This window comes from Oncorhynchus kisutch, unplaced genomic scaffold (assembly GCF_002021735.2).
Source record: "Oncorhynchus kisutch isolate 150728-3 unplaced genomic scaffold, Okis_V2 Okis02a-Okis13b_hom, whole genome shotgun sequence".
Lineage (NCBI taxonomy): Eukaryota > Metazoa > Chordata > Actinopteri > Salmoniformes > Salmonidae > Oncorhynchus > Oncorhynchus kisutch.
The window spans coordinates 410,205-434,881 of record NW_022261979.1 but is presented as its reverse complement, the minus strand read 5'-3'; the positions used below and the strand labels follow the sequence as shown (position 1 = coordinate 434,881).

At 46.8% G+C, this 24,677-nt stretch overlaps 2 protein-coding genes across 17 annotated transcripts in view; one reads left to right on the top strand and one right to left on the bottom strand.

Annotated features, from left to right (window-relative positions):
* Positions 1–24,677, top strand: part of LOC109886213 (sodium bicarbonate cotransporter 3) — a 72,554-nt gene that overhangs the window by 37,571 nt on the left and 10,306 nt on the right. For all 5 annotated transcript variants that reach the window (XM_031812129.1, XM_031812133.1, XM_031812132.1 and 2 more), the window contains 10 exons: positions 2,901–3,058; positions 3,234–3,321; positions 3,453–3,599; positions 3,770–3,870; positions 5,535–5,709; positions 5,832–5,965; positions 12,243–12,488; positions 13,914–14,019; positions 14,233–14,394; positions 14,548–14,661. In XM_031812129.1, coding sequence (XP_031667989.1) covers positions 2,901–3,058; positions 3,234–3,321; positions 3,453–3,599; positions 3,770–3,870; positions 5,535–5,709; positions 5,832–5,965; positions 12,243–12,488; positions 13,914–14,019; positions 14,233–14,394; positions 14,548–14,661 — 1,431 coding nt within the window. The remainder of the gene's footprint in view (positions 1–2,900; positions 3,059–3,233; positions 3,322–3,452; positions 3,600–3,769; positions 3,871–5,534; positions 5,710–5,831; positions 5,966–12,242; positions 12,489–13,913; positions 14,020–14,232; positions 14,395–14,547; positions 14,662–24,677) is intronic.
* Positions 9,827–11,882, bottom strand: LOC116359310 (complement C1q-like protein 4). Of its 12 annotated transcripts, none has more exons than XR_004206662.1 (5): positions 11,606–11,838; positions 11,397–11,447; positions 11,111–11,239; positions 10,385–11,033; positions 9,827–10,338 (listed from the first exon to the last, which is right to left on the bottom strand). XR_004206662.1 is itself a non-coding variant. In XM_031812136.1 (5 exons), the coding sequence occupies exons 1-4, from the start codon at positions 11,766–11,768 to the stop codon at positions 10,735–10,737; spliced, it is 642 nt and encodes a 213-aa protein (XP_031667996.1). In that variant the 5' UTR covers positions 11,769–11,839; the 3' UTR covers positions 9,827–10,066; positions 10,726–10,734. The 12 variants fall into 12 exon arrangements, 2 of the variants coding, with proteins under 2 accessions (XP_031667996.1, XP_031667995.1); XR_004206670.1 differs by having other exon boundaries at positions 9,827–10,071; XR_004206663.1 differs by having other exon boundaries at positions 9,827–10,384; positions 10,558–11,033.

Here is a 24,677-nt window from a genome sequence, read left to right as displayed (position 1 = left end):
AGTGTCCTGTTTGAGGTCATCGCTTCTGACGGAAGCATCCATAGTACAGTGTAAGTGGGTAGTGTCCATGGTTTAGGGGTAGTGGGTAGTGTCCATGGTGTAGGGGTAGTGGGTAGGGTCCACGGTGTAGGGTCCGCGGTGTAGCGGTAGGGTCCGCGGGGTAGCGTCCGCGGTGTAGGGGTAGCGTCCGCGGTGTAGGGGTAGTGGGTAGGGTCCGCGGTGTAGCGGGTAGGGTCCACGGTGTAGGGGTAGTGGGTAGGGTCCGCGGTGTAGGGGTAGCGTCCGCGGTGTAGGGGTAGTGGGTAGGGTCCGCGGTGTAGCGGGTAGGGTCCACGGTGTAGGGGTAGTGGGTAGGGTCCGCGGTGTAGGGGTAGCGTCCGCGGTGTAGGGGTAGCGTCCGCGGTGTAGGGGTAGTGGGTAGCGTCCGCGGTGTAGGGGTAGTGGGTAGGGTCCGCGGTGTAGGGGTAGTGGGTAGGGGTAGTGGGTAGCGTCCGCGGTGTAGGGGTAGTGGGTAGGGTCCGCGGTGTAGGGGTAGTGGGTAGGGTCCGCGGTGTAGGGGTAGCGTCCGCGGTGTAGGGGTAGCGTCCGCGGTGTAGGGGTAGTGGGTAGCGTCCGCGGTGTAGGGGTAGTGGGTAGGGTCCGCGGTGTAGGGGTAGTGGGTAGGGGTAGTGGGTAGCGTCCGCGGTGTAGGGGTAGTGGGTAGGGTCCGCGGTGTAGGGGTAGTGGGTAGGGGTAGTGGGTAGCGTCCGCGGTGTAGGGGTAGTGGGTAGGGTCCGCGGTGTAGGGGTAGTGGGTAGGGTCCGCGGTGTAGGGGTAGCGTCCGCGGTGTAGGGGTAGCGTCCGCGGTGTAGGGGTAGTGGGTAGCGTCCGCGGTGTAGGGGTAGTGGGTAGGGTCCGCGGTGTAGGGGTAGTGGGTAGGGGTAGTGGGTAGCGTCCGCGGTGTGTGGGTAGGGTCAGCGGTGTAGGGGTAGCGGGTAGGGTCCGCGGTGTAGGGGTAGCGTCCGCGGTGTAGGGGTAGCGGGTAGCGTCCGCGGTGTAGGGGTAGCGTCCGCGGTGTAGGGGTAGCGTCCGCGGTGTAGGGGTAGTGGGTAGCGTCCGCGGTGTAGGGGTAGCGTCCGCGGTGTAGGGGTAGTGGGTAGCGTCCGCGGTGTGTGGGTAGCGTCCGCGGGGTAGTGGGTAGTGGGTAGCGTCCGCGGTGTGTGGGTAGGGTCAGCGGTGTAGGGGTAGCGGGTAGGGTCCGCGGTGTAGGGGTAGCGTCCGCGGTGTAGGGGTAGCGGGTAGCGTCCGCGGTGTAGGGGTAGCGTCCGCGGTGTAGGGGTAGCGTCCGCGGTGTAGGGGTAGTGGGTAGCGTCCGCGGTGTAGGGGTAGCGTCCGCGGTGTAGGGGTAGTGGGTAGCGTCCGCGGTGTGTGGGTAGCGTCCGCGGGGTAGTGTGTAGTGGGTAGCGTCCGCGGTGTGTGGGTAGCGTCCGCGGTGTGTGGGTAGCGTCCGCTGGGTAGTGGGTAGGGTCCGCGGGGTAGTGGGTAGGGTCCGCGGGGTAGGGGTAGCGGGTAGGGTCCGCGGGGTAGGGGTAGCGGGTAGGGTCCGCGGGGTAGGGGTAGCGGGTAGGGTCCGCGGTGTAGGGGTAGTGGGTAGCGTCCGCGGTGTGTGGGTAGCGTCCGCGGTGTAGGGGTAGAGGGTAGCGTCCGCGGTGTAGTGGGTAGCGTCCGCGGTGTAGGGGTAGAGGGTAGCGTCCGCGGTGTGTGGGTAGTGCCCGCGGTGTAGGGGTAGAGGGTAGCGTCCGCGGTGTAGTGGGTAGCGTCCGCGGTGTAGGGGTAGAGGGTAGCGTCCGCGGTGTAGAGGTAGTGGGTATGGTCCATAATGTAGACGATAAGGTACCCCGTCTCCTTGCCTGGTACATGTGATTATAGGTGTACAAGCGCTGGTTCTTTTGGGGGGGGTAGTTCAGCCCTCAAACTACCCGTCTATACACACATTCTCAGTAACTGACCATGTTACCAAAACACACACCGTATATTCTCCAGTTTATACCAGTTGAGAATTTTGTAGAAATTTGGCAAACACATAATGTAGGGTTGGTACGGCCTTAAATCTTGGAAAAGTCTTGGAATTTTACAATGTTTTCCAGTCCTGGAAAAGTTTAGAAAATGGTAAAATCTGAAAAGAATACTTTTCCCCTCGTGTATTTTATTTGGGCACATATTCTTTACCAATCACATCAAAATCAACTTCAGTGCATCTGTGTGTCATCACCTGCATGTGTCCTGGCTAGTTCTCTCTCTCCCTCTAGTTAACTGTTCAGTGTTTCCTCTATGCGTTCCCCCTATATGATCTTTGATATATTGAATGAGCTAATTATTGGACAAAGCCTGAGCAACATTTCCACCCTGTATGTTTTACATCCAGGGAGGTGAACCATTCTCCAGGAGAGCTAATGAGTGTAGGCTTTTATTCCATGTATTTATTTTAGTCCTCTAACAAAACATTTTAGAAATGAGTTGCTCAACCGGACCTTGATAAACTGACTGCAACGTGTTTGAACAGGGCTGTATCAAAAGCCTGCACACCCATCAGCTCTCCAGACTGAGGGTTGACCACATGTGTTTATATAGTGGCCTAACAGGGATTCTACTTTGTGGGGGGTTAAGTGCCTTGCACAACGACAGGAGATGGTAGACTACATGGGACCAGCCTCCAGCCTCCAAGTGTTGATACCACATTTCTGCCAAAAAATATATACTTCTATTTAAACACCACCAATTGTTGTCATGGGAATTTAGTTTAAAGTCCTGAAATTCAATCTGTCTAAATGTCTATGAACCCTGCATGGCCAATACAATTCAACTTCAGGAACATCCAAGCATGTATCCTTCCTGTTTAACTCTGACCTTCAACCTCCCAGGTGGACATGAACTTCATGAAGAAGATCCCTCCTGGGGCGGAGGCGTCCAACGTGCTGGTGGGAGAGGTGGAATTCCTGGAGCGACCAATCATAGCCTTCATCAGGCTGTCACCCGCCGTGCTGCTCACTGGTCTCACTGAGGTGCCCGTACCCACCAGGTAAGTGTGTACACACACTTATCTGAATCGCATGACAGGCATTTCGTTATTTTGACTGTGAAGGAGTTATTGCAATAGACAACCATTTTTGAAAAACATATTGTGTGTTGAGCGGGATGTGTGGTGGTGTGTGCTTGGATGGACTCTGATTCTATCCTGCTCTCCTATTGGTCAGGTTCCTGTTCCTGCTGCTGGGTCCGTTTGGGAAGGGTCCTCAGTACCACGAGATCGGCCGCTCCATCGCCACGCTGATGACAGACGAGGTGAGGAGCACTACAACACCGCTCTGGATTGGTCCAATTTCAACCTTTGCCAATCACCAATTGGTCCCATGCTGTGGCGTCAGAAGCAGCGACATGTCGTTTGAGAGACTGCTGTTGTCGTCCTGTGCCAGGTCTTCCATGATGTAGCGTACAAGGCCAAAGACCGGAACGATCTGCTGTCGGGGATAGATGAGTTTCTGGACCAGGTGACCGTCCTACCCCCAGGAGAGTGGGACCCTACGATACGAATCGAGCCCCCCAAGAGTGTCCCATCTCAGGTGAGGGATCTGGACGAAGATGTTGGTTAGCTGCTATTGAACGTGTGAGACATGCTGATGGGTAATATTGTAAGAGAACCGCTGTGGACACGGTGTGTAGAGTACGGATGGTTAGAATGTTGAGGGCTGTGCAGTAACCTGGCCTGTGGGGGGCTTTTCTCTCTACACAGGACAAGAGGAAAATGCCCTCATTGCCCAACGGCTCTGCCCATAATGAGTCCTTCAAGGAAGACCAGCACCAAGCAGGACCAGAGCTACAGAGGACAGGGAGGTGGGTCTCTCTCACACAAACACACACAATGGGTTTTCTTTAAGTCCCTTTTGATGAAAAGGAGCTGCCAGACTGAGTGGTCACCTTGGCAGCTCATTATAAAAGCATTATAAACATGAAGAGAGCTGTTCACTAGAGGTCTGGAAAGTCTTTCATGTGTCTGATGTAGAAGCTGAAGAGGTCTACTGCAGCCTTTCATCTAGCAGCACTTCACCAGTACCTCACAACCCCCCACACACCGGTACCCCACACACACCGTCTACACACCGGTACCCCACACACACCGTCTACACACCGGTACCCCACACACACCGTCTACACACCGGTACCCCACACACACCGTCTACACACCGGTACCCCACACACACCGTCTACACACCGGTACCCCACACACACCGTCTACACACCGGTACCCCACACACACCGTCTACACACCGGTACCCCACACACACCGTCTACACACCGGTACCCCACACACACCGTCTACACACCGGTACCCCACACACACCGTCTACACACCGGTACCCCACACACACCGTCTACACACCGGTACCCCACACACACCGTCTACACACCGGTACCCCACACACACCGTCTACACACCGGTACCCCACACACACCGTCTACACACCGGTACCCCACACACACCGTCTACACACCGGTACCCCACACACACCGTCTACACACCGGTACCCCACACACACACACACACACACACACACACACACACACACACACACACACACACACACACACACACACACACACACACTGTCTACACACACACACACACACACACACTGTCTACACACCGGTACCCCACACACACACACACACACACACACACACACACACACACACACTGTCTACACACCGGTACCCCACACACACACACACACACACTGTCTACACACCGGTACCCCACACACACACACCGTCTACACACCGGTACCCCACACACACACACCGTCTACACACCGGTACCCCACACACACACACACACACACACCATCTACACACCGGTACCCCACACACACACACACACACACCGTCTACACACCGGTACCCCACACACACACCGTCTACACACCATTCACTCTCCAATAATACTGAAACCACACCATAGTGTATTTCTAGTTCATGAAAAAGACCAAAAATGTACTAGATTTCTTTCTTACTTGTCTTCAATTGTAGGTTATTTCATGGGAACTACTAAGTATAGTTGTATATTATTGAGCAGCTGTTACTGTGTAATGTTGAGTAATGACATTCTGCTCAGTGAAGAAGTTAGTTAATAACTATGGCATTAAGGGTGACATCACTTTAAAGAGTCTATGCAGGCTTTAGACATGCTGTTCTTGACCCCTCTCTGAAACATGACCTGAAGTGGCCTGTACAGGAGGTGTGTCTGTGACAATTATTTATGTCCCCTCAGCTGGCACGGTTTCCATTGCTGGCTATATTCCAACTGCCTACTACATTTAGTCTGTCCAGTTTTTTGAGTTGGCTCTGATTTAGAGTTGTCCCCAATACTAAAGGTGCAGAGATGATATCACATCTCTCTAGCAATTAAACTATTATTAAAACTCCCTCACTGGCTTCCCTGCTCTCTGACGTCTTCTCTCTCTCTCTCCCTCCCTCCCTCTCTCTCTCTCCTCTGTCAGGATCTTTGGGGGCCTGGTGATGGATGTAAGGAGGAAAGCTCCGTTCCTGTGGAGCGATATTAGGGATGCTCTGAGCCTGCAGTGCCTGGCCTCTGTGCTGTTCCTCTACTGCGCCTGCATGTCCCCTGTCATCACTTTCGGAGGCCTGCTGGGCGAGGCCACCAAGGGAAACATCGTGAGTGATGTCACCAGAAACTAATGGGAGATATTGTATTTGTCTACTGTTATTGATGACTTTGTGATAAAAATGTTTAATTGCTCACCGTCTTTGCCTAATCTCCTCTCACTCACACCCAGAGTGCGATCGAGTCGTTGTTCGGGGCGTCTCTGACGGGCGTGGCCTTCTCCATGTTTGCGGGCCAGCCACTCACCATCCTGGGCAGCACCGGACCAGTCCTGGTCTTTGAGAAGATCCTTTTCAAGTTCTGCAGGTGAGTGTGCAGGCGACTGCTGTAGCAGTGTCCCAACTGTCTCAAACACCTCCTCAGGGTTCGTATTGTCATGAAAGTTCTGGAATTTTATTTAACCTTTATTTAACTAGGTAAGTTAAGAACAAATTCTTATTTACAATGATGACCTACCCCTGGCCAAACCCTAACCCGGACGACGCTGGGCCAATTGTGCGCCGGCCTGTGGGACTCCCAATCACGTCCGGTTGTGATACAGCATGGAATCGAACCAGGTTCTGTAGTAACTCCTCTACCACTGAGATGCAGTGCCTTGGACTGCTACGCCACTCAGGAGCCTAATAAAAGTTGGAAAAGTTTTGGAAAATGATAAATTCCCAAAACGTTTTCGAAATGTCATGGAAATTAATTTAATAATTTCTGTTAATGTCATTTTTTAGGCACCGTTTTAAAATATTTGATCAATAAAAATCTACATATCAGCCAGGATCAGAATGCCACTAACGTGTCGGTGTTTGGGAGCATCATCTGCGTAGTGCTAGACTAGTGGGCCGTTGCTCAAGAAGAGCGAGACCGTCGGGACATTACAGCAGCAGGTAGGCCTAGCCTACAAAATATGATAGAACAAATGAACTAGGTAGCTAATGCAAAACATGTCTTCTATCCTCTAGTTAACTGTTTAGCTATTATTAGCATGTATGAATGTTATCTCCCCAAAAACTTCCCACCGATACTCGTGAAAAAGGCCATACAAAGTTGATTTAACTTTTTTGAACAATTCATGATTCATTTAAATGATTCACTTTGCTATTGTATTAGTTGGGATTCGGTTCAATTGTGGTGAATTGGATCGTGTGAATCAAAGTAATTATTTGTGAATAGTGAATATTAATTTTAGGGAAAAATATTCTATGTAGCCTTTTTTTCCCCTGTTGATTTGGGCATCCAATGTATGAGACATTACAACTCAATAGATACTAGTCAGCCTGCAAAGTAAACACTTCTAAGATGAATATGACTGAACAGCTGAATAAAATATTTGTAGCCTACCATAGCCTTTTGATATATTGAATTAACGATTTCAAAAGGCATAACATTTATTTGATGGTATGTTGCAATGTTTTACATCAAGGGAGGTCAACCATCCTCCAGGATAGCTAATGAGAGTGCAGGCTTTTATTCCAGTCCCCCTCTAACAAACCATTAGAAATGAGATGCTCCATCGGACCTTGATAAACTCTCTGTTTGAGCAGGGCTTGATCAAAAGCCTGCACTACCAGTGGCTCTCCTGTCCTAAGGGTTGACTACATGTTTTATACAGTTTCCTAACAGGTATTCTAAAGAAACGTCCTCTAACTGTTAACTGGGTTTATTTTCAGCAAACTGAACATGTAAATATTTGTATGAACATAAGATTCAACAACTGAGACATAAACTGAACAAGTTCCACAGACAGAACGGGGGGGGGGGGGTACAGAATCAAAATTAACAGTCAGTATCTGCTGCATTAAGTACTGCAGTGAATCTCCTGAGCTGCTCCAGATTTACCAGTATTTGCAGTGAGATGTTACCGCACTCTACCACCAATGCACCTGCAAGTTCCCAGACTTTTCTGGGGGGAATGGCCCTAGCCCTCACCCTCCGATCCAACAGGTCCCAGACGTGCTCAATGGGATTGAGATCCGGGCTCTTCGCTGGCCATGGCAGAACACTGACATTCCTGTCTTGCAGGAAATCACGCACAGAACGAGCAGTATAGCTGGTGGCATTGTCATGCTGGAGGGTCATGTCAGGATGAGCCTCCACGAAGGGTACCACATGAGGGAGGAGGATGTCTTTCCTGTAACGCAGATTGCCTGCAATGACAACAGGCTCAGTCTGATGATGCTGTTACACACCGCCCCAGACCATGACGGCCCTTCCACCTCCAAATCACCAAGTCCTCGGTGTAACGCTATTCCTTCGACGATAAACGCGAATTCGACCATCACCCCTGGTGAGACAAAACCGCGACTCGTCATATGAAGAGCACTTTTTGCCAGTCCTGTCTGGTCCAGGGACGGTGGGTTTGTACCCATAGGTGACATTGTTGCCGGTGAGGTCTGTTGAGGACCTGCCTAACAACAGGCCTACAAGCCCTCAGTCCAGCCTCTCTCAGCCTATTGCGGACAGTCTGAGCACTGATGGATGGATTGTGCGTTCCTGGTGTAACTCGGACAGTTGTTGCCATCCTGCACCTGTCCCGCAGGTGTGATGTTCGGAAATACCGATCCTGTGCAGGTGTTACACGTGGTCTGCCACTGCGAGGACGATCAGCTGTCTGTCCTGTCTCCCTGTAGCGCTGTCTTCGCCGTCTCACAGTACGGACATTGCAATTTATTTCCCTGGCCACATCTGCAGTCCTCATGCCTCCTTGCAGCATGCCTAAGGAACATTCACACAGATCTTTCTTTTGGTGATTTTCAGAGTCCGTAGAAAGGCCTCTTTCGTGTCCTAAGTTTTCATAACTGTGACCTTAATTGCCTATTGTCTGTAAGCTGTTAGTGTCTTAACGACTGTTCCACAGGTGCATGTTCGTTAATTGTTTATGGTTCATTGATCAAGCATGCGAAACAGTGTTTAAACCCTTTACAATGAAGATCTGTGAAGTTATTTGGATTTTTTTCGAATTATCTTTGAAAGACAGGGTCCTGAAAAGGGGACGTGTCTTTTTTTGCTAAGTTAAGTGCCTTGCTTAACTACAGGAGATGTTACATGGGATCAGGGAGCAGCCTCCCAGTGTTACCACATTACGCTGACGACAGGAGATTGTATATGGGATCAGAGACAGATTTTTTTTTTTTATACATATAGACGCCGCCAATTGTTGGTTGATGGAAATGTTAAGTCATGGAGATGTCATGGAATTCCATGTGTCAGAATGTGAACCCTGCCTCCTTTCTTGTCACCTTTTTCTTGTCTCCTTTCCTTCCTTCATCTGGAATGATTTGTTGAGCAATATGATGGGAACCTATACAGCCCAGCACTAACATCAGATTTAAAGGTGGCCTACAACTTGAAAGCCTGTTCACATTGTAAAGGGACAGGGCTGGTGGCCAGACTACTGTAAACCAGATCTGGAAATGGTGTTACTATAGTGCCATCTGCTGGTAAAGAGAAGACTGACACCTACACTCAACTGAAACAGAAGTGACCATCATCTGTAATCAAGTTGTGGTGTATTATGGTATTAGCCCCAAGTACTCAATGAGAAAAGATCATGCCAGGGGTTAAGATAATTTATCTTTCATCTACTGGACAATAACTGATGGTCCCACTGGAGGTAAGAGGTATAAGCTAAAATCCCAGTCTAATATGCAGAATATTTTACTTATTTTTTAATATATTTTTTAACGTTATTTTACCAGGTAAGTTGACTGAGAACACGTTCTCATTTACAGCAACGACCTAGGGAATAGTTACAGGGGAGAGGAGGGGGATGAATGAGCCAATTGTAAGCTGGGGATGATTAGGTGGTCATGATGGTATGAGGGACAGCTTGGGAATTTAGCCAGGACACTGGGGTTAACACCCCTACTCTAACGATAAGTGCCATGGGATATTTAATGACCTTAGAGAGTCAGAACACCCGTTTAACGTCCCATCCGAAAGACGGCACACTACACAGGGCAGTTGCCAATCACTGCCCTGGGGCATTGGGATATTTTTTAGACCAGAGTAAAGAGTGCCTCCTACTGGCCCTCCAACACCACTTCCAGCAGCATCTGGTCTCCCATCCAGTGACTGACCAGGAACAACCCTGCTTAGCTTCAGAAGCTTAACCTTATTTAACTAGGCAAGTCAGTTAAGAACAAATTCTTATTTATAATAACAGAATAAGCAGACTTTCACCTCAATATTATTTTTAATTCAGTCAATGATTTAACAACAGTTGAAAACAATTCTACTGTGTATGTACACCTGTCTCTGGTTGCTGTGTCATGGGGAAGAGGGGTGTAGACCTATTGCTTCAGCTGCTGTGGCATGGGGAAGAGGGATGTAGACCTATTGCTTCAGCTGCTGTGTCATGGGGAAGAGGAGGGATGTAGGTCTGTCTCTGGTTGCTGTGTCATGGGGAAGAGGGATGTAACCTATTGCTTCAGCTGCTGTGGCATGGGGAAGAGGGATGTAGACTTATTGCTTCAGCTGCTGTGGCATGAGGAAGAGGGATGTAGACCTATTGCTTCAGCTGCTGTGGCATGGGGAAGAGGGATGTAGACCTATTGCTTAAGCTGCTGTGGCATGGGGAAGAGGAGGGATGTAGACCTATTGCTTCAGCTGCTGTGGCATGGGGAAGAGGAGGGATGTAGACCTATTGCTTCAGCTGCTGTGGCATGGGGAAGAGGAGGGATGTAGACCTATTGCTTCAGCTGCTGTGGCATGGGGAAGAGGAGGGATGTAGACCTATTGCTTCAGCTGCTGTGGCATGGGGAAGAGGAGGGATGTAGGTCTGTCTCTGGTTGCTGTGTCATGGGGAAGAGGGATGTAGACTTATTGCTCCAGCTGCTGTGTCATAGGGAAGAGGGATGTAGGTCTGTCTCTGGTTGCTGTGTCATGGGGAAGAGGAGGGATGTAACCTATTGCTTCAGCTGCTGTGGCATGGGGAAGAGGAGGGATGTAGGTCTGTCTCTGGTTGCTGTGTCATGGGGAAGAGGGATGTAGACTTATTGCTTCAGCTGCTATGTCATGGGGAAGAGGAGGGATGTAGGTCTGTCTCTGGTTGCTGTGTCATGGGGAAGAGGGATGTAGACCTATTACTTCAGCTGCTGTGGCATAGGGAAGAGGAGGAAGCCGCTGAAGGTGCTGTGGTGGTTGGTGTTGTCCCAGACCTGGGTGTTGGCCCACAGCATCATTTGCAGACTGTCTCCCTCCTCCAGCAGCAGAGTGGCTCCATTAGACGCCGTGTCGCTGCCCTCGCCGGACGGACTCTCGTGAGCGGCCAGAATGACTTTGCTGCCGTTCTTATACAGCATGGAGCTCAAGGTGACGTCTGTAGGAGCGTTGGCCGTGAACCGGATGTAGTAGACTCCACGAACCGGAGCCGTGAATTCACCTGAGAGGACAGGGTTTTTTTAACAGGGGAAGAATGAGGAGAGGGTTAAAGTGTGTGTGTGTGTGTGTGTGTGTTACCTGTCTCTACGTTGTATGCACCACCAACATTTGTCAAGACCTCTCTGTAGACCAGCTTTTTGTTAAAGTCTCCTGCCTTTTGGAGTCCATTACCTCCCAGTGATGCTGCGAACGCCACCTTAGGAATGTCTGTGGAATGCACATTTCATTCATTTATCAACACACATCAATATTCCAGATCACACACCATTGGTTGTCATGTAATTGTCTACGCATCTGCGTGTGTGAAACCTCACCACATTCTTATCAGTTACCACACTCCACACAACAGGTGATGCTTTCTCACCTTTCAGTGCCTGCAGCTCTTTCTCCATGGATTCCATTCTCTCTTTCATAGCTAGAAACATGGAGAATACACAGCACTTTCACTGTAGTAACATATATCTTTATACACAGCCCCACTCTCTCTTCCACTGCACATACACAGTGGCAATTCAGGCTTACACACACACAACCTAAATTGTCACAGCATAATGTTTTCCAGGTCCATCTTACCGAGCACGCTGGCTGTTAGGTCAGACTTGGCCTTCAGCTCTGCCACAGTGTCCATGATCTGTCTGAACATGGAGGGGGTGTCCTGGTCCCCCCAGGTGGGCTGAGCTGTGACCAACAGAGACAGGCAGGCCAGGGCCAGCAGTGGAAGGCTGCAGGGTGCCATTATCGCTCGCCTCTGTGTGTGTGATCAACAGGGTCGCAGAGAGAAGAGGAAGAATGTAACACGGCTCACACTCTCCTTAGCTCTTATAGAGACAGACACCCACTCTCTCTGTCATACATACACCCACACAGAGATGTTGCAAGCAAACAGGGATTCCCGGAGTCATTGCTTTTTCTAAACCTAGTTCTTCAATAAGGTAAATAGTGTATCTCCCGTCCCCCCCAGTCTGGAAATCCAGACCTTGTGTACCTGGTCAGGGTCCAACAGGTGACCTGATCTAGTATTGCTTTTCAGGATGAGGGTTGTTGCTTATTCAGTTTTAGGATTCCTACTTCTGTAAGTTTGAAATGATTTCACATTTTGTGACATATCGGGGTTGTATAGGACCAATGCCAGTACTTTAAGTTGTCCATATACATTTAGTATTGTGTGTGTTGTCTCCCTAACCCTCTGTCCCCATCTCACCTTGTCCAGTGACTACGACCTGTCCTACCTGTCCTTGAGGACCAGCATCGGCCTGTGGACGGCCTTCATGTGCCTCGTCCTGGTTGCCACGGACGCCAGCTCCCTTGTCTGTTACATCACCCGCTTCACGGAGGAAGCCTTCGCAGCGCTCATCTGCATCATCTTCATCTACGAGGCCCTGGAGAAGCTGGTTCACCTGGGGGAACTCTACCCCATCAACATGAACAACAAGCTGGACAACCTCACCTTCTACATGTAAGAACGCTGAGCTACGACGTTCTACGTGTAAGAATGCTGAGCTACGACCTTCTACGTGTTAGAACGCTGAGCTACGGCCTTCTACGTGTTAGAACGCTGAGCTACGACCTTCTACGTGTTAGAACGCTGAGCTACGACCTTCTACGTGTTAGAACGCTGAGCTATAACCTTCTACGTGTTAGAACGCTGAGCTATAACCTTCTACGTGTTAGAACGCTGAGCTACGACCTTCTACGTGTTAGAACGCTGAGCTACGACCTTCTACGTGTTAGAACGCTGAGCTATGACCTTCTACGTGTTAGAACGCTGAGCTACGACCTTCTACGTGTTAGAACGCTGAGCTATGACCTTCTACGTGTTAGAACGCTGAGCTATGATCTTCTACGTGTAAGAACGCTGAGCTACGACGTTCTACGTGTAAGAACGCTGAGCTATGACCTTCTACGTGTAAGAACGCTGAGCTACGACGTTCTACGTGTAAGAACGCTGAGCTATGACCTTCTACGTGTAAGAACGCTGAGCTACGACGTTCTACGTGTAAGAACGCTGAGCTACGACGTTCTACCTGTTAGAACGCTGAGCTACGACCTTCTACGTGTTAGAACGCTGAGCTATGACCTTCTACGTGTTAGAACGCTGAGCTATGACCTTCTACGTGTAAGAACGCTGAGCTACGACGTTCTACGTGTAAGAACGCTGAGCTACGACCTTCTACCTGTTAGAACGCTGAGCTACGACCTTCTACGTGTTAGAACGCTGAGCTATGACCTTCTACGTGTAAGAACGCCGAGCTACGACGTTCTACGTGTAAGAACGCTGAGCTATGACCTTCTACCTGTTAGAACGCTGAGCTACGACCTTCTACGTGTTAGAACGCTGAGCTATGACCTTCTACGTGTAAGAACGCTGAGCTACGACGTTCTACGTGTAAGAACGCTGAGCTACGACCTTCTACCTGTTAGAACGCTGAGCTACGACCTACGTGTTAGAACGCTGAGCTACGACCTTCTACGTGTTAGAACGCTGAGCTATGACCTTCTACGTGTTAGAACGCTGAGCTACGACCTTCTACGTAGTTTAAAGGAAGTGTACTCTGCACATCCAAACTACCTCAGGTGTTTTGGTTAGGTCAGTTGTAGTAGGCGTTTTGGTTAGGTCAGTTGTAGGAGGCGTTTTGGTTAGGTCCGTTGTAGGAGGCGTTTTGGTTAGGTCCGTTGTAGGAGGCGTTTTGGTTAGGTCCGTTGTAGGAGGCGTTTTGGTTAGGTCCGTTGTAGGAGGCGTTTTGGTTAGGTCCGTTGTAGGAGGCGTTTTGGTTAGGTCCGTTGTAGGAGGCGTTTTGGTTAGGTCCGTTGTAGGAGGCGTTTTGGTTAGGTCCGTTGTAGTAGGTGAACGGTGTCGGTTAATGTTTAGTCTCTGTCTCAGATGTCAATGTTCTCCGCCGGTTAACGCCACGCCTGAGATCCAGCAGGTCTGGAACCACAGCGGGGTCGCACCAGAATCAATATCTTGGACCCAACTGGATGTCGATGTAAGTTGTGTGTGTTTTTCCATGCGTTTGTCTGTTTTTATGCGTGTCTGCTTGCGTGTGTGTGCTTATGGGGCGTCCATGGTACCTTCTTATTGTTGTAATCTGTCTCGTACTGGTTTTCCATTTCAATAGTAAAATGACATTGATTTCATGCATGGACATAAAGTTTATTTTGACAACCCTCAACTGTCCTTCCCCCGGTCTGTGTTGTAGGAGTGTTCTAGGCTGCGTGGGGAGTTTATTGGGCCAGCTTGTGGCCACCATGGTCCCTACATCCCTGACGTCCTCTTCTGGTCCGTCATCCTCTTCTTCACTACCTTCTTCCTCTCCTCCTTCCTCAAGCAGTTCAAGACCAAGCTCTACTTTCCCACCAAGGTTTGGCATGTGTACTAGTGGCATGTGTACTATGTACTAGTGAGTTGAGGTCCTACCACTCTGCTCTCTCCCTTGGTTTGATCCTCTATACGTGAACCTTTACCTCTTCTTTTCAGCTGTGCACTCCTCACTCTCTGTCCTTCTGTGTTCCAGGTACGGTCGACCATCAGTGACTTCGCGGTCTTCCTGACCATCATGATCATGGTCCTGGTGGACTACCTGGTGGGCATTCCCTCCCCCAAACTGAATGTGCCTGACCGCTTTCAGGTATGGATTGTTTTCAAACAGTTTACTCTGAATTTCGTTTAGTTTGGGCCTTTAAATTGTTTAACATTTAAAAAAAAGTCTAAATGATTATATCCGAATACATTATTATTATTATTGTGTTGAGTGACATGACATACAATGGACATTATGCGAGAATTGTAAAAATCTGTTTGACTTAATGTCAATAATGTGGTCATCAAAATACATATTAAATCATTTGAAAACATTAACGTGGCAATCACAATACTGAATGTGACATTGGGGTATAGTGCCATGCTAAGGATGTTCAAAGACCTTTTTGTGAAACCCGCGAAATCGGTGTGTTCATATTTTGCTCTTGGCGGAAGGTATTCCTCAACCGATCAGAGTACGATCGAAGTGACAATGGAAAGTCCTGAGGTTGTTTCATGGTCATCGGACGTCTTTTCACTGAAATATCAGGTGAAACGTTTTTCCCTCACTTCTGTCATTCAGGTGTTTTCAGAGAAACTTAAAAAAACACAGCCAGTTACAAAGTAGAGCTTCATAGCTACTGGGTTGTCAGGGAATGGTCCAAATTCCTGTTTCGCCACCCCCACTTCCATGATGGGTGCTAACTGTGTGGGAGTGGCTGACACAGTTCGCTGAGGTAATAACCCAGGTGAGAGGCAGCGCTGCTCTGCAGTGGCTGTAATGTGCCAGCTGGGAATTTTTTGGGGATTCATGGTTTTATTCTTTCAAGTATAAACTACCAGAATTCAGTGGCAACAGCCTTACAATCGATTAAAAACAGGCTTAGTTCACTGTTATTTAGCTATGACTAGGCTAATAATTTGCTGCAGTTCATCCTCTCATCACCAAAGTAACTCAACACAAAAAATAACATTACTATATAACCTAACTCCATTGTAGGCCTACCTTTTTAAAAGTAAGCTATGTTATTACGCTAGTCGCCTTCTGTGTTACAGTTCAGTGTGTGTGATAAAGTACTATCAAAAGTTATCATTTCATAAATGGTTACAATTTGTTACAAAGTTTTGCATAAAGCATTAAAATGTGTTAATAATATGACCACCTTACCTGAAAACATTTAGGATAATTTGCTTAATACAGCATTTTCATTGAATCGATTTGACTTGTATTTGAATCATCCCAGTGTTCTCCATCAGTCCTGAAAGTTCCTTAACAGTAGCTAGGTTTCCATCCAATTAGCCACATAAAACCAATCTGTGTATTTTCCCAGCAGTGGTGTTTTCACCAAACAGCGTGTGATGACGTAGTGCACACAAACTCATCTTTTTCGTGTACTGAATAAAAAAATCTAAAGTTCAATGTATTTCCATCGCATTGTCAACTTTACAAAAACTGCGCAAAATAGCAAATGTGCTTACTCTGGTCTTGGCACCTGCGCTCCAGCTAACAGCTCTGATACAGTTGGGGAAGGCGGTGTGGGGAGGCAGGTCTACATTTATAGATTCTGTAGAATAACTACTTTTTATTTGCAAGCGGCAGTCAAGGATTGACCATCATGACGCCAGAATAAGACCCTCAAAGGAGCATCAAGGTCATCACTGAAGTTCATCAGAATGTATTTCATCTGTAGCCTAATAAACTGCATGTTTTCCTGAGTTGTAGTGGGAGGATAACACACCATCTCATCGAGACTCCCAAGTTTACTTTGATATGATGGTTATTATACCAATATTTGTGTATAAAGGTGTTTCCACCACCATTACTTGCATAATTCATTTTAGACACAAAATGATTGCACCATGTCAAACGAACAGATTATCTGTCAGCATTTATAAAATTGTACTGAAACTTCCTGTTTCCATCGCAGCTGTCATGATCATTATTTTCAGACGTACTCTTTACTCGCGTAAAATCTGTGGATGGAAATAGGCTTGTCAAATTAACCACATCTTGAGATATTGAACAAAACGTGTTGAATCTAAGAATCCAGACAGGTGGTTTGTTGCCATTATTGACTAGGGATTAACATCGACCTGTCCAACATTTTTTACCTTTTCCGATAACTTGAAAATAAGATATCTCAGCAATGGTCAGTCCTATCCTCATGAAATAGTGTTCTGTATAACACTAAAACCAACGTTTCATTTAGTCCCCTAACACCCTACTATGATACTGTACATCAGATTGACAACAGAATCTGTCAGGTATGTGCCAAATTCACTAAACTAGAACAGGCAGGAGGAGCCTGTTTGTCTTTGTGCTGATCTGATCTGGGTCTAACAAACCTTGACACTCTGAATAGATAAAGAATGTCCTATATAGATAAGATAAAGAACCATGTCCTGATTATCAATGGATTTAATTGAATGAGATCAGGGTATGGAAAATATGAACTCATTTATTTAGTCAACTTCCAGTTATAAAGAGAGAAACCTGGATAGCACTGCCCTATTTTAGAGTATTATCAACCTACTATTTGAGACACTGGTTTACTGTGTGTGTTGTGACATTCTGGTTTACTGTGTGTGTTGTGACCTACCGGTTTACTGTATGTGTTGTGACCTACTGGTTTACTGTATGTGTTGTGACCTACTGGTTTACTGTGTGTGTTGTGACCTACTGGTTTACTGTGTGTGTTGTGACCTACTGGTTTACTGTGTGTGTTGTGACCTACCGGTTTACTGTATGTGTTGTGACGTTCTGGTTTACTGTGTGTGTTGTGACCTACCGGTTTACTGTATGTTGTGACCTACTGGTTTACTGTGTGTGTTGTGACCTACCGGTTTACTGTGTGTGTTGTGACCTACCGGTTTACTGTGTGTTGTGACCTACCGGTTTACTGTATGTGTTGTGACCTACTGGTTTACTGTGTGTTGTGACCTACTGGTTTACTGTGTGTGTTGTGACCTACTGGTTTACTGTGTGTGTTGTGACCTACTGGTTTACTGTGTGTGTTGTGACCTACTGGTTTACTGTGTGTGTTGTGACCTACTGGTTTACTGTGTGTGTTGTGACCTACCGGTTTACTGTATGTGTTGTGACCTACCGGTTTACTGTGTGTGTTGTGACGTTCCGGTTTACTGTGTGTGTTGTGACGTTCCGTTTTACTGTGTGTGTTGTGACGTTCTGGTTTACTGTGTGTGTTGTGACGTTCTGGTTTACTGTGTGTGTTGTGACCTACTGGTTTACTGTGTGTGTTGTGACCTACCGGTTTACTGTATGTGTTGTGACCTACTGGTTTACTGTATGTGTTGTGACCTACTGGTTTACTGTGTGTGTTGTGACCTACTGGTTTACTGTGTGTGTTGTGACCTACCGGTTTACTGTGTGTGTTGTGACCTACTGGTTTACTGTATGTGTTGTGACCTACTGGTTTACTGTATGTGTTGTGACCTACCGGTTTACTGTGTGTGTTGTGACGTTCTGGTTTACTGTGTGTGTTGTGACGTTCTGGTTTACTGTGTGTGTTGTGACGTTCTGGTTTACTGTGTGTGTTGTGACGTTCTGGTTTACTGTGTGTGTTGTGACGTTCTGGTTTACTGTGTGTGTTGTGACGTTCTGGTTTACTGTGTGTGTTGTGACGTTCTGGTTTACTGTGTGTGTTGTGACGTTCTGGTTTACTGTGTGTGTTGTGACGTTCTGGTTTACTGTGTGTGTTGTGACGTTCTGGTTTACTGTGTGTGTTGTGACGTTCTGGTTTACTGTGTGTGTTGTGACGTTCTGGTTTACTGTGTGTGTTGTGACGTTCTGGTTTACTGTGTGTGTTGTGACCTACTGGTTTACTGTGTGTTGTGACCTACTGGTTTACTGTGTGTGTTGTGACCTACCGGTTTACTGTATGTGTTGTGACCTACTGGTTTACTGTATGTGTTGTGACCTACTGGTTTACTGTGTGTGTTGTGACCTACCGGTTTACTGTGTGTGTTGTGACCTACTGGTTTACTGTATGTGTTGTGACCTACCGGTTTACTGTATGTGTTGTGACCTACCGGTTTACTGTGTGTGTTGTGACGTTCTGTTTTACTGTGTGTGTTGTGACCTACTGGTTTACTGTGTGTGTTGTGACGTTCTGGTTTACTGTGTGTGTTGTGACCTACTGGTTTACTGTGTGTTGTGACCTACCGGTTTACTGTATGTGTTGTGACCTACCGGTTTACTGTATGTGTTGTGACCTACTGGTTTACTGTGTGTGTTGTGACCTACTGGTTTACTGTGTGTGTTGTGACGTTCTGGTTTACTGTGTGTGTTGTGACCTACTGGTTTACTGTGTGTTGTGACCTACTGGTTTACTGTGTGTGTTGTGACCTACCGGTTTACTGTATGTGTCGTGACCTACTGGTTTACTGTATGTGTTGTGACCTACTGGTTTACTGTGTGTGTTGTGACCTACCGGTTTACTGTGTGTGTTGTGACCTACTGGTTTACTGTATGTGTTGTGACCTACTGGTTTACTGTATGTGTTGTGACCTACTGGTTTACTGTATGTGTTGTGACCTACCGGTTTACTGTGTGTGTTGTGACGTTCTGTTTTACTGTGTGTGTTGTGACCTACTGGTTTACTGTGTGTGTTGTGACGTTCTGGTTTACTGTGTGTGTTGTGACCTACTGGTTTACTGTGTGTGTTGTGACCTACCGGTTTACTGTATGTGTTGTGACCTACTGGTTTACTGTATGTGTTGTGACCTACTGGTTTACTGTGTGTGTTGTGACCTACTGGTTTACTGTGTGTGTTGTGACCTACCGGTTTACTGTATGTGTTGTGACCTACTGGTTTACTGTATGTGTTGTGACCTACTGGTTTACTGTGTGTGTTGTGACCTACTGGTTTACTGTGTGTGTTGTGACCTACTGGTTTACTGTGTGTGTTGTGACGTTCTGGTTTACTGTGTGTGTTGTGACCTACTGGTTTACTGTGTGTTGTGACCTACTGGTTTACTGTGTGTGTTGTGACCTACCGGTTTACTGTATGTGTTGTGACCTACTGGTTTACTGTATGTGTTGTGACCTACTGGTTTACTGTGTGTGTTGTGACCTACCGGTTTACTGTGTGTGTTGTGACCTACTGGTTTACTGTATGTGTTGTGACCTACTGGTTTACTGTATGTGTTGTGACCTACTGGTTTACTGTATGTGTTGTGACCTACTGGTTTACTGTATGTGTTGTGACCTACCGGTTTACTGTGTGTGTTGTGACGTTCTGTTTTACTGTGTGTGTTGTGACCTACTGGTTTACTGTGTGTGTTGTGACCTACTGGTTTACTGTGTGTGTTGTGACCTACTGGTTTACTGTGTGTGTTGTGACGTTCTGGTTTACTGTGTGTGTTGTGACCTACTGGTTTACTGTGTGTTGTGACCTACCGGTTTACTGTGTGTGTTGTGACCTACCGGTTTACTGTATGTGTTGTGACCTACTGGTTTACTGTATGTGTTGTGACCTACTGGTTTACTGTGTGTGTTGTGACCTACTGGTTTACTGTGTGTGTTGTGACGTTCTGGTTTACTGTGTGTGTTGTGACCTACTGGTTTACTGTGTGTGTTGTGACCTACTGGTTTACTGTGTGTGTTGTGACCTACCGGTTTACTGTATGTGTCGTGACCTACTGGTTTACTGTATGTGTTGTGACCTACTGGTTTACTGTGTGTGTTGTGACTTACCGGTTTACTGTGTGTGTTGTGACCTACTGGTTTACTGTATGTGTTGTGACCTACTGGTTTACTGTATGTGTTGTGACCTACTGGTTTACTGTGTGTGTTGTGACCTACCGGTTTACTGTATGTGTTGTGACCTACCGGTTTACTGTATGTGTTGTGACCTACTGGTTTACTGTGTGTGTTGTGACGTTCTGGTTTACTGTGTGTGTTGTGACCTACTGGTTTACTGTGTGTTGTGACCTACTGGTTTACTGTGTGTGTTGTGACCTACCGGTTTACTGTATGTGTTGTGACCTACTGGTTTACTGTATGTGTTGTGACCTACTGGTTTACTGTGTGTGTTGTGACCTACCGGTTTACTGTGTGTGTTGTGACCTACTGGTTTACTGTATGTGTTGTGACCTACTGGTTTACTGTATGTGTTGTGACCTACTGGTTTACTGTGTGTGTTGTGACCTACTGGTTTACTGTGTGTGTTGTGACGTTCTGGTTTACTGTGTGTGTTGTGACCTACTGGTTTACTGTGTGTTGTGACCTACTGGTTTACTGTGTGTGTTGTGACCTACTGGTTTACTGTGTGTGTTGTGACCTACTGGTTTACTGTGTGTGTTGTGACCTACTGGTTTACTGTGTGTGTTGTGACGTTCTGGTTTACTGTGTGTGTTGTGACCTACTGGTTTACTGTGTGTTGTGACCTACTGGTTTACTGTATGTGTTGTGACCTACTGGTTTACTGTATGTGTTGTGACCTACCGGTTTACTGTGTGTGTTGTGACGTTCTGTTTTACTGTGTGTGTTGTGACGTTCTGGTTTACTGTGTGTGTTGTGACGTTCTGGTTTACTGTGTGTGTTGTGACGTTCTGGTTTACTGTGTGTGTTGTGACGTTCTGGTTTACTGTGTGTGTTGTGACGTTCTGGTTTACTGTGTGTGTTGTGACGTTCTGGTTTACTGTGTGTGTTGTGACGTTCTGGTTTACTGTGTGTGTTGTGACGTTCTGGTTTACTGTGTGTGTTGTGACCTACTGGTTTACTGTGTGTGTTGTGACCTACCGGTTTACTGTGTGTGTTGTGACCTACCGGTTTACTGTATGTGTTGTGACCTACTGGTTTACTGTATGTGTTGTGACCTACTGGTTTACTGTGTGTGTTGTGACCTACTGGTTTACTGTGTGTGTTGTGACCTACCGGTTTACTGTATGTGTTGTGACCTACTGGTTTACTGTATGTGTTGTGACCTACTGGTTTACTGTGTGTGTTGTGACCTACTGGTTTACTGTGTGTGTTGTGACCTACTGGTTTACTGTTTGTGTTGTGACGTTCTGGTTTACTGTGTGTGTTGTGACCTACTGGTTTACTGTGTGTTGTGACCTACTGGTTTACTGTGTGTGTTGTGACCTACCGGTTTACTGTATGTGTTGTGACCTACTGGTTTACTGTATGTGTTGTGACCTACTGGTTTACTGTGTGTGTTGTGACCTACCGGTTTACTGTGTGTGTTGTGACGTTCTGGTTTACTGTGTGTGTTGTGACGTTCTGGTTTACTGTGTGTGTTGTGACGTTCTGGTTTACTGTGTGTGTTGTGACGTTCTGGTTTACTGTGTGTGTTGTGACGTTCTGGTTTACTGTGTGTGTTGTGACGTTCTGGTTTACTGTGTGTGTTGTGACGTTCTGGTTTACTGTGTGTGTTGTGACGTTCTGGTTTACTGTGTGTGTTGTGACGTTCTGGTTTACTGTGTGTGTTGTGACCTACTGGTTTACTGTGTGTGTTGTGACCTACCGGTTTACTGTATGTGTTGTGACCTACCGGTTTACTGTATGTGTTGTGACCTACTGGTTTACTGTGTGTGTTGTGACCTACTGGTTTACTGTGTGTGTTGTGACGTTCTGGTTTACTGTGTGTGTTGTGACCTACTGGTTTACTGTGTGTTGTGACCTACTGGTTTACTGTGTGTGTTGTGACCTACCGGTTTACTGTATGTGTCGTGACCTACTGGTTTACTGTATGTGTTGTGACCTACTGGTTTACTGTGTGTGTTGTGACCTACCGGTTTACTGTGTGTGTTGTGACCTACTGGTTTACTGTATGTGTTGTGACCTACTGGTTTACTGTATGTGTTGTGACCTACTGGTTTACTGTATGTGTTGTGACCTACCGGTTTACTGTGTGTGTTGTGACGTTCTGTTTTACTGTGTGTGTTGTGACCTACTGGTTTACTGTGTGTGTTGTGACGTTCTGGTTTACTGTGTGTGTTGTGACCTACTGGTTTACTGTGTGTGTTGTGACCTACCGGTTTACTGTATGTGTTGTGACCTACTGGTTTACTGTATGTGTTGTGACCTACTGGTTTACTGTGTGTGTTGTGACCTACTGGTTTACTGTGTGTGTTGTGACCTACCGGTTTACTGTATGTGTTGTGACCTACTGGTTTACTGTATGTGTTGTGACCTACTGGTTTACTGTGTGTGTTGTGACCTACTGGTTTACTGTGTGTGTTGTGACCTACTGGTTTACTGTGTGTGTTGTGACGTTCTGGTTTACTGTGTGTGTTGTGACCTACTGGTTTACTGTGTGTTGTGACCTACTGGTTTACTGTGTGTGTTGTGACCTACCGGTTTACTGTATGTGTTGTGACCTACTGGTTTACTGTATGTGTTGTGACCTACTGGTTTACTGTGTGTGTTGTGACCTACCGGTTTACTGTGTGTGTTGTGACCTACTGGTTTACTGTATGTGTTGTGACCTACTGGTTTACTGTATGTGTTGTGACCTACTGGTTTACTGTATGTGTTGTGACCTACTGGTTTACTGTATGTGTTGTGACCTACCGGTTTACTGTGTGTGTTGTGACGTTCTGTTTTACTGTGTGTGTTGTGACCTACTGGTTTACTGTGTGTGTTGTGACCTACTGGTTTACTGTGTGTGTTGTGACCTACTGGTTTACTGTGTGTGTTGTGACGTTCTGGTTTACTGTGTGTGTTGTGACCTACTGGTTTACTGTGTGTTGTGACCTACCGGTTTACTGTGTGTGTTGTGACCTACCGGTTTACTGTATGTGTTGTGACCTACTGGTTTACTGTATGTGTTGTGACCTACTGGTTTACTGTGTGTGTTGTGACCTACTGGTTTACTGTGTGTGTTGTGACGTTCTGGTTTACTGTGTGTGTTGTGACCTACTGGTTTACTGTGTGTGTTGTGACCTACTGGTTTACTGTGTGTGTTGTGACCTACCGGTTTACTGTATGTGTCGTGACCTACTGGTTTACTGTATGTGTTGTGACCTACTGGTTTACTGTGTGTGTTGTGACTTACCGGTTTACTGTGTGTGTTGTGACCTACTGGTTTACTGTATGTGTTGTGACCTACTGGTTTACTGTATGTGTTGTGACCTACTGGTTTACTGTGTGTGTTGTGACCTACCGGTTTACTGTATGTGTTGTGACCTACCGGTTTACTGTATGTGTTGTGACCTACTGGTTTACTGTGTGTGTTGTGACGTTCTGGTTTACTGTGTGTGTTGTGACCTACTGGTTTACTGTGTGTTGTGACCTACTGGTTTACTGTGTGTGTTGTGACCTACCGGTTTACTGTATGTGTTGTGACCTACTGGTTTACTGTATGTGTTGTGACCTACTGGTTTACTGTGTGTGTTGTGACCTACCGGTTTACTGTGTGTGTTGTGACCTACTGGTTTACTGTATGTGTTGTGACCTACTGGTTTACTGTATGTGTTGTGACCTACTGGTTTACTGTGTGTGTTGTGACCTACTGGTTTACTGTGTGTGTTGTGACGTTCTGGTTTACTGTGTGTGTTGTGACCTACTGGTTTACTGTGTGTTGTGACCTACTGGTTTACTGTGTGTGTTGTGACCTACTGGTTTACTGTGTGTGTTGTGACCTACTGGTTTACTGTGTGTGTTGTGACCTACTGGTTTACTGTGTGTGTTGTGACGTTCTGGTTTACTGTGTGTGTTGTGACCTACTGGTTTACTGTGTGTTGTGACCTACTGGTTTACTGTATGTGTTGTGACCTACTGGTTTACTGTATGTGTTGTGACCTACCGGTTTACTGTGTGTGTTGTGACGTTCTGTTTTACTGTGTGTGTTGTGACGTTCTGGTTTACTGTGTGTGTTGTGACGTTCTGGTTTACTGTGTGTGTTGTGACGTTCTGGTTTACTGTGTGTGTTGTGACGTTCTGGTTTACTGTGTGTGTTGTGACTAGAGGTCGACCGATTATGATTTTTCCACGCCGATACCGATTATTGGAGGCCCAAAAAAGCCGATACCGATTAATCGGCTGATTTTAAATAAATTAAAAATAATAATAATACCATTTTTAAAAAACAATGTATTTGTAATAATGACAATTACAACAATACTGAATTAACACTTATTTTAACTTAATATAATACA